Source organism: Clarias gariepinus, chromosome 15 (assembly GCF_024256425.1).
Source record: "Clarias gariepinus isolate MV-2021 ecotype Netherlands chromosome 15, CGAR_prim_01v2, whole genome shotgun sequence".
Lineage (NCBI taxonomy): Eukaryota > Metazoa > Chordata > Actinopteri > Siluriformes > Clariidae > Clarias > Clarias gariepinus.
In genome coordinates, this window is record NC_071114.1 from 17,872,552 (window position 1) to 17,885,968 (window position 13,417).

The 13,417-nt window shown below is 44.2% G+C and overlaps 1 protein-coding gene across 1 annotated transcript; it reads right to left on the minus strand.

Annotated features, from left to right (window-relative positions):
- Positions 1 to 6,693: 6,693 nt before the first annotated feature.
- gpr88 (G protein-coupled receptor 88) lies at positions 6,694 to 9,503 on the minus strand. Its single transcript, XM_053512658.1, has one exon. It carries the CDS (start codon positions 9,294 to 9,296, stop codon positions 8,286 to 8,288), a length of 1,011 nt encoding a protein of 336 aa, XP_053368633.1. The 5' UTR covers positions 9,297 to 9,503; the 3' UTR covers positions 6,694 to 8,285.
- Between the last annotated feature and the right edge of the window lie 3,914 nt (positions 9,504 to 13,417).

Genomic DNA, 13,417 nt, shown 5'->3' on the forward strand with positions numbered 1-13,417 from the left:
CGCCGCAGGGCGTGTTATGTGTCTCGCCGCAGGGCGTGTTATGTGTCTCGCCGCAGGGCGTGTTATGTGTCTCGCCGCAGGGCGTGTTAGGTGTCTCGCCGCAGGGCGTGTTAGGTGTCTCGCCGCAGGGCGTGTTATGTGTCTCCCCTTGTCTGTGTCTTGCCAGAGAGCTCCTGTTAGCACAAAGTTAAGTATCATTTAAGTTTGTTTGTTCCTTTGGTTGTATCTTTATTTATACTTTGTTTAATTATCATTAAAAAGACTCTTTTTTTGGTTACACCACCCCTCTGCCTCTATGCCTGCTCCTTCCGCCCACGGCGTCAACACCTGCCTTTACACCCAGAACGTGACAGAATGCTCGACCCACCAAGGCATAGCAGAGGGGGCTGGGACTAAAGAGGCCACAGCTGCAGCACCCTTCAGGCCTCACGTGGAGGCCACAGCTGCAGCACCCTTCAGGCCTCACGTGGAGGCCACAGCTGCAGCACCCTTCAGGCCTCACGTGGAGGCCACAGCTGCAGCACCCTTCAGGCCTCACGTGGAGGCCACAGCTGCAGCACCCTTCAGGCCTCACGTGGAGGCCACAGCTGCAGCACCCTTCAGGCCTCACGTGGAGGCCACAGCTGCAGCACCCTTCAGGCCTCACGTGGAGGCCACAGCTGCAGCACCCTTCAGGCCTCACGGGGAGGCCACCGCTGCAGCACCCTTCAGGCCTCACGGGGAGGCCACCGCTGCAGCACGCTTCGAGCCTCACGGGGAGGCCACCGCTGCAGCACGCTTCGAGCCTCACGGGGAGGCCACCGCTGCAGCACGCTTCGAGCCTCACGGGGAGGCCACCGCTGCAGCACGCTTCGAGCCTCACGGGGAGGCCACCGCTGCAGCACGCTTCGAGCCTCACGGGGAGGCCACCGCTGCAGCACGCTTCGAGCCTCACGGGGAGGCCACCGCTGCAGCACGCTTCGAGCCTCACGGGGAGGCCACCGCTGCAGCACGCTTCGAGCCTCACGGGGAGGCCACCGCTGCAGCACGCTTCGAGCCTCACGGGGAGGCCACCGCTGCAGCACGCTTCGAGCCTCACGGGGAGGCCACCGCTGCAGCACCCGCCGAGCGCCTCGAGGAGGTCCCAGCAACACCAGCAGGCCTCATGTGGAGGCCCCCACCTTCGTCCAGTAGCCCTTATTCAAGGCTCACCGCCTTCGGAGCGACACCCCAGCACAGCGTCCAGCACCCGGCTTCGATGTCGGGCACCCACCGCTGCACGGCGGAGGAAAAGCCAGTACTGCATCGGCCGCCCGGATTGGGGGACAACACAGCACTGTCTTCAAGGGCTCTACTTCTCAGAGCAATACAGTGCTGCCCCCTCCGCCCGGCCTACAACAGCGATCCGGTGCTGCCTCCGCCACACAGTTGACTATGGGAGCTAGCCCGTCGGGGTCGGGTGAAGGGACACCAGGGAAGTGCCCTGGGACCACCAATAGCGCTCCGGAGGAGCGGTTTAAGGGGGGGGGTACTGTAAGGGTCCTCCACTAGAGGTCACTGTTTTTAGTTTGTAGTTTTTGTTGGCCGACTCAGTTTCCCAGCAGGCACCTCGGTCAGGTGATGCAGTGCACACCTGAACCGAGGTAGCCATCAACCAATCTATAAATAGCTGTTTAGACTGGGAAACTGGGTCGAGCATTTTTGGGTAAAACCACTGTCAGTTATGTGGGCATTTTGGTTTGTTTTTATTTGTTTAATTTGTATTTTGATTTTAGATTGTGTTAACTTGGGCTCTCTTATTGGCAATGTCTCTGTGTATGTTTTGTGTGTCTGTGTTAGTGGAGCTGATTCGGTCCTGTCCTCCTGTGTTCTTGTGGTTAGCTAGAGCAGGTAAGCAGTTAGGTGTATGTGTGGCTAGGAGCATGATTAGCTAAATGCTATGTTGAGTTTATAGTACAGTTACAGTACTAGCATGCTTCTAGCCATAGCCCTTCTGTGTCTCTAGCTATCCTGTGTTTCCTCTTTCCCGAGTTGCCCAGTGAGCCTAGCCTTTAGGTGTCCCCTAGCCTAGCCTTTGATGTGTCCTCAGCCTAGCCTTTGATGTTTCCTGAACCTAGCCTTTGATGTGTCCTGAGCCTAGCCTTTGATGTGTCCTGAGCCTAGCCTTTGTGTCCTGAGCCTAGCCTTTGCTGGTCCCCTAGCTTAGCCTATGATGGTCCCCTAGCCTAGCCTATGATGGTCCCCTAGCCTAGCCTTGGATGGTCCCCTAGCCTAGCCTATGATGGTCCCCTAGCCTAGCATATGATGGTCCCCTAGCCTAGCCTTTGATGGTCCCCTAGCCTAGCCTATGAGGGCCCCCTAGCCTAGCCACTGGGTATCCCTTGTCTGTGTTTCCTCTCCCCCTAGCGTCCCAGTGTGCCTAGGTTTAGAGTGCGGTCCCTCCGGGCTTTGGAGTAACGACTAGCTTGTGAGTGCTGCCTCGCTTAGCCTTGGAGGGCTGCCTCGCCTAGCCACTGGGTAGTCTTTGTCTGTGTTTCTGTGCCCCTATTCCCTAGTGTGTTTAAGCTAGGAGGTAAGTATAGCTTAGTGCATGTTGGGGCTGAAGACATGCTTAGCTAGGTGTATGTGTAGCTAACTGCCATGGTTAAGCAATGCTTAACCATGTTTAGCTAGAAGCCATGCCTAGCTGATTGCCATGTCTTTAGCCCTTGTCCTGTCCCTCTCTTGGTCTCTCGTCTCGTCGTTACGTGTCTCCTGTCCTCTCCAGTGTCTCCTGTCCTCTCCAGTGTCTCCAGTGTCTCCAGTGTCTCCAGTGTCTCCAGTGTCTCCAGTGTCTCCAGTGTCTCTAGTGTCTCTAGTGTCTCCTGTGTCTCTAGTGTCTCCTGTTCTCCCTAGTGTCTCGTTTCAGCTCCACACCTCGTTTATGTCCTGTTGTGTTTGTCCCCCTGTTATGTGTCTCGCCGCAGGGCGTGTTATGTGTCTCGCCGCAGGGCGTGTTATGTGTCTCGCCGCAGGGCGTGTTATGTGTCTCGCCGCAGGGCGTGTTATGTGTCTCGCCGCAGGGCGTGTTATGTGTCTCGCCGCAGGGCGTGTTATGTGTCTCGCCGCAGGGCGTGTTATGTGTCTCGCCGCAGGGCGCGTTAGGTGTCTCGCCGCAGGGCGTGTTATGTGTCTCCCCTTGTCTGTGTCTTGCCAGAGAGCTCCTGTTAGCACAAAGTTAAGTATCATTTAAGTTTGTTTGTTCCTTTGGTTGTATCTTTATTTATACTTTGTTTAATTATCATTAAAAAGACTCTTTTTTTGGTTACACCACCCCTCTGCCTCTATGCCTGCTCCTTCCGCCCACGGCGTCAACACCTGCCTTTACACCCAGAACGTGACAGCAGGTTATTTTAATGTATAATGATGTGAACAAAACCTGCAGAGGAGAGGAAATACCCACTCTGAGAACACAATGTTGGTATTTTCCTATTTCCCCCCTAAGAGACTCAAAAGCACTGCTTCCTCTGATGTTTAAAAAAAAAAAAAAAGACTTTTTTTTATGTTGAAGATCTCTGAATTTGATATTCAGCTTTGCTAATCAGTTGCTGATGAACCACTATAATTTAGAAAATCCTCTCATTAGAAACCTACTTAAATAATTATTATTATCTGATGTGTTCCATAAACTACGGCTTGAATACACAATGAAGAATTTACTTGAAACTTAGAGTTGGAGAGAAACCGAAAGCTGAGTAGATGGAAAGATATCTACTGTAAATGCAGTATAATACTACAATAGACACAGGAAACTAGAGGACTGCTGGAAGGAAAATTTAGTTTATTTAAACAGCCTTGACTCTTGTATGAATGTTTATATTAGTCTCTGCAAAACTGCTATTAAAACTCTACAAATTAAAACTTTTAAATATTAGTGTGCAGATTTCAGTAATATTTCAGTGATGTGAAAAAGTGCTTTTAAGTTTCATGTGTAGAATTTGTACAAATTGTACAAAATACATTAAACATGTTTTATTGGTACTTATGGATAAATATGGAAGAAATCCCAGTCCTTACCCCAGCTGAAGAAGATGAAAAAAACAGCAGCAGCAGATTAAAAATAAAACTCATATTGTGTGTATAAATCGCCACAGTTGCTCAGGTGGCCTTTTATCTTCGTATTCATACATAAGGTGACTGATATGTGTTATACTGTAATTAGGAGCACTGTGCAGAATAGTTTACAAACCAGGAAGTCTAACACATTAAGACATCTAAGACATTTATTAAGCTTCTATACTACCTTAGCACTGTAGTTTTGTTTGATACTTTTTGTATTAAAAACAACATACAGTATCATCAACATAAAAATTTAATCAAAAGCATATACTGTAAATAACAAACCTCATTTCATATTAGGGATGGGAATCACCAGGGATCATCCAATAGGTTATTATCACAACACATGTTGTGGTGAGGTGCTGATTCAATCTGCATTGTGATTCTATAAATATTCCAATATCCAGTATTTTTAGATGTCTTAAAAAATCCACCTACTCCTACGCTGTACTGACTGCTAATGTGTGAATAGTTTAGAGTGCATCACCTGCAGGGTTATGGAGGAATGGCAAGATTTTGTAACCTAAAGGGCAAACATATATTAAATTTAAAAGTTTTTTTAAATAATAAAATAATTTTGTAGTCAGCTGTCTTTTTGGATAGTTTCAGGTCTTTTGTACATTTTCCCATACAGTTCGGATGGAACTGTTGCCCACTGCTGACTCAATTACCCCTGAAGTAACCCCTCAAGCTGCTTGAGTGTAGTCTAGTTGTCTGTATGTTTCTGACACTCAACGGCCTCACTCACTTACTATACCACTTTGTAGTGTATATACTTTATACACTCTCTGTCTCTCTCTCTCTCTCTCTCTCTATATATATATATATATATATATATATATATATATATATATATATATATATATGTGTGTGTGTGTGTGTCCTTTTCAAAACATTTGCATATTGTGATAAAGTTCATTATTTTCTGTAATGTACTAATAAACATTAGACTTTCATATATTTTAGATTAATTACACACAACTGAAGTAGTTCAAGCCTTTTATCGTTTTAAGATTGATGATTTTGGCATACAGCTCATAAAAACCTCAAATTCCTATCTCAAAAAATTAGCATATCATGAAAAGGTTCTCTTAACGAGCTATTAACCTAATCATCTGAATCAACTAATTAACTCTAAACACCTGCAAAAGATTCCTGAGGCTTTTAAAAACTCCCAGCCTGGTTCATTACTCAAAACCGCAATCATGGGTAAGACTGCGGACCTGACTGCTGTCCAGAAGGCCATCATTGACACCCTCAAGCAAAAGGGTAAGACACAGAAAGAAATTTCTGAACGAATAGGATGTTCCCAGAGTGCTGTATCAAGGCACCTCAGTGGGAGTCTGTGGGAAGGAAAAAGTGTGGCAGAAAACGCTGCACAACGAGAAGAGGTGACCGGACCCTGAGGAAGATTGTGGAGAAGGACCGATTCCAGACCTTGGGGGACCTGCGGAAGCAGTGGACTGAGTCTGGAGTAGAAAGATCCAGAGCCACTGTGTACAGGCGTGTGCAGGAAATGGGCTACAGTTTGACTTTATATATATAAAATATATAAAAACTGAAATATCACATGGGGCCTAAGTATTCAGACCCTTTGCTCAGTATTTAGTAGTAGCACCCTTTTAATCTAATACAGCCATGAGTCTTTTGGGGAAAGATCCATCAAGCTTTTCACACCTGAATTTGGGAATCCTCTGACATTCCTCCTTGCACATCCTCTCCAGTTCTGTCAGGTTGGATGGTAAACGTTGGTTGTCAGCTATTTGTAGGTCTCTCCAGAGATGCTCAGTTGGGTTTAAGTCAGGGCTCTGGCTGGGCCATTCAAGAACAGTCACAGAGGTGTGTGGTGAAGCCACTCCTTTGTTATTGTATCTGTATGCTTAGGGTCATTCTCTTGTTGGAAGGTAAACCTTTGGCCCAGTCTGAGGTCCTGGGTACTCTGGAAAAGGTTTTCATCCAGGATATCCCTGTACTTGGAGGCATTCATTGATACCTCGATTGCAACCAGCCATCCTATCCCTCCAGCTGAAAAACACCCCCACAGCATGATGATGCCACCACCATGCTTCACTGTTGGGACTGTATTGGACAGGTGATGACTCTTGTATGAATGCTGGGTGTACATTTGCTTTCTGTACCCACTGTGTGTATATATACATATATATATATATATATATATATATATATATATATACACACACACACACTTACACACTCATTCACACACTATGGACAATTTGGGAATGCCAGTTAGCTTAATCTGCATGCTTTTGGACTGTGAGAGGAAACTGGAGGACCTATAGCATAAATCAAGCATGAAGCATGATAGCTATCTTTTTGTTTTGTACACATACTAGTATGTGCTATTATGTATGGTATTAATTAGGACTCAGTCGTCTTTATGATCTATTATTAAGCTCAGTCACACATTGATCTGATTTTCAGCTCGTTTTGTGTAGCTCATGATATTTCATACCAGAGGTTTCCATGGAAACTCCTTAAGATATGAATGGTGAAGTGATAAAAATACACCCCAAAGTAAGCAGTAAACAGTTTATCACAGTTTATTTCAACATCATAATACAAATACAGTTTTACTAGAAAAAGCAGCAGCGAAGTATAAACTGTTAGCAAAAAAATCCTGACATTAAATACTGCACTTACAAAACGATATGAAAAACACTGGCTCATTCTCCACATCAACAAGAGGCATGCATTTGACACAAACACTGTGTGTTGCTGTAGAAATGAAAATATTTTCCATCTTATACCACATCTAATGCAATTTAAATCATGCATCAAATCAGGTGTGTAAAGAATAACTCCAGTGATTTTCTTAAATTTATGTCATGATTCTCATTTGTTTAAACTCTTTTGTGGATATTTTTTATTGACGTCACTGACATCATGTTAGAAAAGTTGTGTTTTGAAACATAAAATTTTACAAAGCCATAAACCCTTACCAAAACCCTGTAAAAAGTAAAGCTTTAGGTTCAAAATAAAATCCATGACATTCTTGGTCCTCTGATTATCGTGCAAATTATCTTTTTAGAAAATCAAAGATTTCACATTAATCTGTATTTCTTTTAGCTTTCTTTCAAGTACATTGATTTGATTTGGCTTGATTTGTTGTTTTATGAAGATTAGGCTTAGTCTTCAAAGATCGGCATCAGCAGGATATTCAAATTCAAATTCAAATCAAATTCAAATGTTATTCATTAACATTTTTTAAATATCAGTGTTTCTGTGTAAATCAGTGTTGCTTTTTACTACTTTGGAAATGTCCCATTTTACAACTGAAATAAACAATAATAACAATAATAATAATAATAATAATAATGATGATGATGATGATGATGATGATAATGATAATAACTTTGTTTCTGTGTAATGAGGTAGAAGGATAAACTCTGCACACACTGTCCCTTCATAGCTGTTTCAGTATCATTATTACCATGCCCTCACCTCAATAATCATCACCTCACCTCTTTCACAACTCATTCTCTATCAGCGAGTTTCAATTCCACTCCAGAGGTCTCGGGAATGAGCCAAGGAACTATATCAGGTTTGTGAGAATAGAAAAAGTTAGAAATTATGCAGCTTGTGTGTTACACACATAGCCACTTGCAGCACAAGGACGAGTAAAGCATCATGTGTAGTAGAGTCTGTTTTCTTACTCGTTCATTTGCAAACATAAGTTATATGTTGGTGGCCTAATCAAAAAGTGAGGTGGCCTAATTAATAAATTAATTGCAATCATTAGAATAGTATAGAATTGTATCAGATTGTTACCTGGATATGTCCAGTAAGTTAGACCAATTGAGAACTGGAGCAGGGATTTGCAGTGTGAATGCAGGGAATGTTAATTAGTTTCATTTAAAATGCACTTTACTTTTCTAAGTGTAAAGTGTACCTTTCCTTGTCACCGTCAAGTCACACCGTTTGTAGTTTCAAAATCTATTACACGTCAAGATCTAATAGATTTTAGAGCTAAGCTCTAAAAGTGGTCAATTTGTGCACCGTAGGTCATTTTGTTGATGCATCCTTCACTAGAATAGATGTACACAGGTGTACATGAGAAGTGATGAGGAAAGGTCCAGTTTAAAATGAGAGTTCGTTGTGTAAAAACGCATGGACTCAGGTTATTTAAAGCTGAATCCGGCCCAGCATGCACTGTAAGAGAAAGGCAGCATTAGTTAAAACACATTTTAGCTCATCTCGGCTAAAAACGCCCTGCGGCTGTTCTGTCTGGGGAACACGTGAGAAACGGTGCTGACGGTAACGGGCTCAGCGGCCACGGTGGAGCCTCGCCAGAAGTCCCCCCTCAGGACGGACCTGAACGCCTTTCGGAACTCCTCGTTCTTCCACGTGTACAGAAACGGGTCGGACACGAAGACGGAGCAGAAGACGAGCCACGCGCAGGTGCGGACCGCCGCCGGTACGGGAGCGAACAGGCCCGCGGTCAGGGTCCACAGCACCGGCTCGGTGGTCAGGACGAACACCAGGCACACGGCCAGCACGTGCACACCGAGGCGTTTGTCCTTTCTCGGGAACGAGTACGGCAGGCTGTTGACGAGTTGAAAGTGCAGCACGCTGACGCGTTTGGTGCTGATCTGCACGCGCCGGAAGATCTTGAAGTAGCAGTACGTCACGACTGCGGTCTGGCCGAGAATGGTGAGCGCGAGCGTGGCGGCGGCCCAGGGCTCGGAGAGCAGCTTCAGCAGCATCAGTCCGCACGCGAGCACCGGGCGCCGACTCACCGCGAGCCACAGCGGCAGCAGACACGCGAGCGCGACGAGCCACGAGCCGGCTATCATCGCCTGCGCGCGCCTCCGCTGGTAGAGCGCGTGGTAAGCGGCCGGCGGCTTGGTGATCAGCACGTAGCGGTTCACGGCGATCAGCGAGTGCGACAGGAGCGACACGGTGGCGCCGATGAAGAGCAGCGCGTCCCTGGGGGCGGCCCCGTAGAGCGGGGATTGTACTGACGCCGCCACGGCCGCCTCGTGCGGCATCCAGACCGCGCACACGAGCAGGTCGGCCGCGCAGCCGTTCACGATGAAGGCGTTGCTCGCAGTGCGCAGCTTCTTGAAGCTCAACACCAGACCGATGACCAACAGGTTGAGGATGGTGCCGAGAGCGCACATGAAGGAAAACAGAGCGACGATGGAGATGCGCTGCGCGGCTCCGGTGTCGCACCGAACCGCCGTGCTGTTCTCCATGACCGCTCACCAGCCTCAAGTTCACATCACATCACATCACATCACGGCTCCCTGTACGAGGGAAGGGAAGCGAGCGCGCGTACATGTCTCTCCACACGTCTTTACTGGTGCTGAGCGCTGATGCTGCAGCAGCGGATTTGTACACACGCGGGTGTGCGCGCGCGCTTTCTCTCTCCATCCATCCTCCGAGCGAGTGAGAGAACACTGGTCCAGCTTTTAGTTTTTACTGGTGGGAACAAAATGATCATCACTCAGCTTCCCAAATCGACATAACTGTAGATAATAAATCTGTACATTAATGCAGTTATCCAATCAATCATCAATCAATCAATCAATCAATCGTGTTGCAGCAGTGCAATGGTAAAAATAATGCAGGTTCTAGTCAAGAGCTTCAGTTAATGTTGATATCAAACAGCAGAATGAAGAAAAAAGTGATCTCTTTGATTGATGTGTGTAAAATTCCCAGGTGACCAGCAATATCTGCAATACTCAATCCAGCCCATCTAGCATCAACAACCATTCCACGGTTGAAGTCACAGAAATCACTTTCCTCTACATTTTAATATTTGATGTGAATGTTAACCAAAACACTTGACCTATTTCTGCATGATTAATACCAGTGTGCTGTTGACACATTTTTATGTGCAAATGTATTGGTGTTTCTATTTAAGTGTACAGCGAGTGTTAACTACTGTATACTAGTTAACTGTAGCACAAATGATATGCACAGTAGATCGCCTCACCCTCTCCCCACACACTCTCAAAAAAGTGTGGTGACCTGTAGCTTTCATGATGCATGGTGTAGTATCACCAAGGCTCACAGGAATCACAAGTATTACAAGAACTGCAAACTCTCATACTCATACTGGTTATCCTGCAAGGAAGTCCTGAAATCCTGGACCCTGGGCACTGGCAAGGTACACCCTGGTCGCAGTCCCAATACATCACAGGACACAAGCACATACATAAACACTACATGCCAATTAGCCTTGAAACCAAATCACCTGGAGGAAACCCAGCTAACACAGGAAGATCACACAAATTCCATGCAAATATACTGAAAGTGAGAATCGTACTCTTGACCCTGGAGGTGCGTGTCCACAGTGCTAACCACTGCACCACTGTACCCTCGACAACAAACAGTTTAATTTATTTCTGCACTGCCTGGCCAAAAAAAGTCTCACACTCTAATATTACATTGGACTGCCCTTTCCTTTGATAACAGCCATGGTATCGTTTTGATAAGCTTATGCAATGCCACACAGCATTTATTTCAGTTTTGAGTCACATTAATTTCACTCCAAGGTCTTGTATTAATGATGGGAGAGTCAAACCATTGCATAAAGCTTGGTCCAGCACATTCCAAAGATTCTTAATTGGGTTAAGGTCAGGACTCTGTGATCCATATGTGTCATCATCATCTTGGAATATGGCTATGCCATCATGGAAGAAAAAATACACTGATGGAAAAAACCTGGTCACTCAGTATATTCAGGTCATCATCTCACCTAATTTTTTGGGTAGATAACATCACTGATTGTAAACCTGACCACCAGAAGCAACCCCAGATCATGACACTGCCCCCCACTGGTGTGGATGGTGGGCATCAGACATGATGGGTACATCACTTCATCTGCCTCAGTTTAAACCCTGACTCTCCCATCAATTTGGAGCAGGGTAAATCTAGACTCATCAGACCACATGACCTTTTTCCATTCCTCCTCAGTCTATTTTTATGCTCCATAGCAAATTGAAGCCGTTTTTCCAAATAGCAACGCTGATAAGTGTTTTTCTTAAGGCTACACAGTTTTTTAGTCCCAATCCCTCAAATTCTCTTTGCATTGTGTGTGTGGAAATGTTCCTACATTCACTATTAAACATAGCAGTGAGTTCTATGTTGTTGTTTTTTAGTTTTTTTACAATTTGATTTCATTAAGCATTTAAGTGATATCCCATCATGTTCATTCAGGATGTTTTTCCAACCACATTTCTTTCTCGAAAAAGATGGTTCACCACTACCCTTTTAGGTTCTTAACCAAATTTTAGTAGTTTAAGCAGTCTCTTTAATCAAATCCTTTTCTTGATTCATGACAATAATTTGACACTTCTGAAAGAGAGCAACATCTTTGCCACTACCACAGGATGTGTCTTCTCACATGGTTGTTTAAGAAATGAGAAACTACTCACTGCATCAGTAGGGGTTAAGGAACCAGCCGAACCATATTAATCATTGTCAGACTTATCCAATGGAAGGCTCTTACCTATTTCCTTATCTAAATCCAGGGGGTGACTTTTTTGACTGGGTGGTATATTTATGTTTAATTAATTTATATTGGATCAACTTTAAAAAAAAAAAAATGAATGAAATATAAATGCCTTTGAGGTCGGCATGATGGTGTAGTAGTTAGCACTGTGGCCTCTGACCACCAAAGCAGAGGTTTTAATTTTTGACTCAGGTCTGTGTGCGTGCAGAGTAGGTTACTTGGCTTGTTGTGTGAGAGTCTGTGTATGTGTGTCCCATAATGGATTGGCACTCTGTCCAGGGTGTGCCCTGCCTTTTTAGTCTTCTGGAGTAGGTTCCAGGGCCCCATGGCTTTGTACAGGATAAGCTGCACAGAAAATGAATAAATGAATTAATAAATGCCTTTTAATAAAATACTAATTTTGGCAAATTTTGTGAGTCTTTCAGTTCTTTCTATGTAGTAAATTCTTATCCACTTTTTATTGCAGAATATTTCTACTCTGTAGAAATCATCAAATGCTGCTTCTATTTCTCTCCAAACCTACCTTTGATGATTGCAGTCAGTATTTTAATTTAACTTTATAAGTTCACACTCATTTCCAAAATTCACATGGATTATTTAGATGTTGCTTTGCATCTACTAGATGTTCACTATTGTGAAGATGTTACAGGCAAGGCTTCTTCTAGGCAGATAATATTTGTGCAAGCAACACTACAGTGGTGAAAGTTGCAACACCACCGTTGTTTCAGCTAAACCTTTCTGCAGGTCTTTGCTGTTTGCTTTTTTTTTTTTTTTGGCAGCGTATAGCATATAGCCAGTTCTCTTTGAGGGTTCTATCAGTGTTCGAGATCTGTGACATCCAAATCTCTCCTTAACTGCCATCTCATAACTGCCTTAAATGACATTTTGGACAGTAGAGTGCAAACTAGATGCACTATGATGCTTTTTGCAGCCATTCTCTGCTTTGTTGTACCAGTTAGCTTTATTTTCAAATGCTCAGTAAGTTGCTTTGAGCCCATGGTTGTTGGGTTAACACATAATTAAAACAATATAATTCCTAATGACAATTATTGACCTGGATAACTAATGACAACACGAAACGTGTTAAAGATTTTGAGCACATCATTACAAACTGTTAAATTTGTTAAATAGCTTACAACTTTTCACTTCAAAAATCAACAAAAGGGATGTCAAAACTTCCCCACAACTGTATCGTTCTGGCGGAGTCAATTGTATATTTGACTTTCAGTGTTCACGTAAAAAAGCTGACTCATTTATGAATGACTGGTGTGAACCATCCCATTTAGGACTGAGTGATGTGTCAATCACAAAAAAGTTGGCTCTTTGAGCCGGCACATCATTAAACCACACATTTTGCATAAACTTTACTTGCATATCTGTGTGTACATTGCTAATCAGTCAAAGCTCAGCATTACTTTTATTTTTAATTCTTAGTTCAATTCACATGGAAAAGAAATAAGGAATACGGTGCACTGGAGGCTTCAATGATCCAAGAAACAGAACATAAAAAAATACAGCAAAGTGCAGCCTGCAACACATTCACTTATGAACGAACACAATTAGCGCCTCAAAAAAAGCATGAGCTGTGGAAATGCTCACATCTCCAACCGCCCACTATGCTGCGCCTGCTGTGAAAAGAGCTCAGAGAGACAAAGCTCAAACCACTGCTCCATTAAAGCACAGCCATTTGTATGCTCTGCTGCGTGTCATAGAGAACATACACTCATTAGATTTCTGTTTTGTAGTTGCTCCTCCTGTGCAAATAGATGGAAGATCTTGTATGGTATTAATAGCATACCACTATTTTCTTTGTGGAGTGTAATGCAGTGTGGAGTGTAATCTTCTAAACAAAGAAAG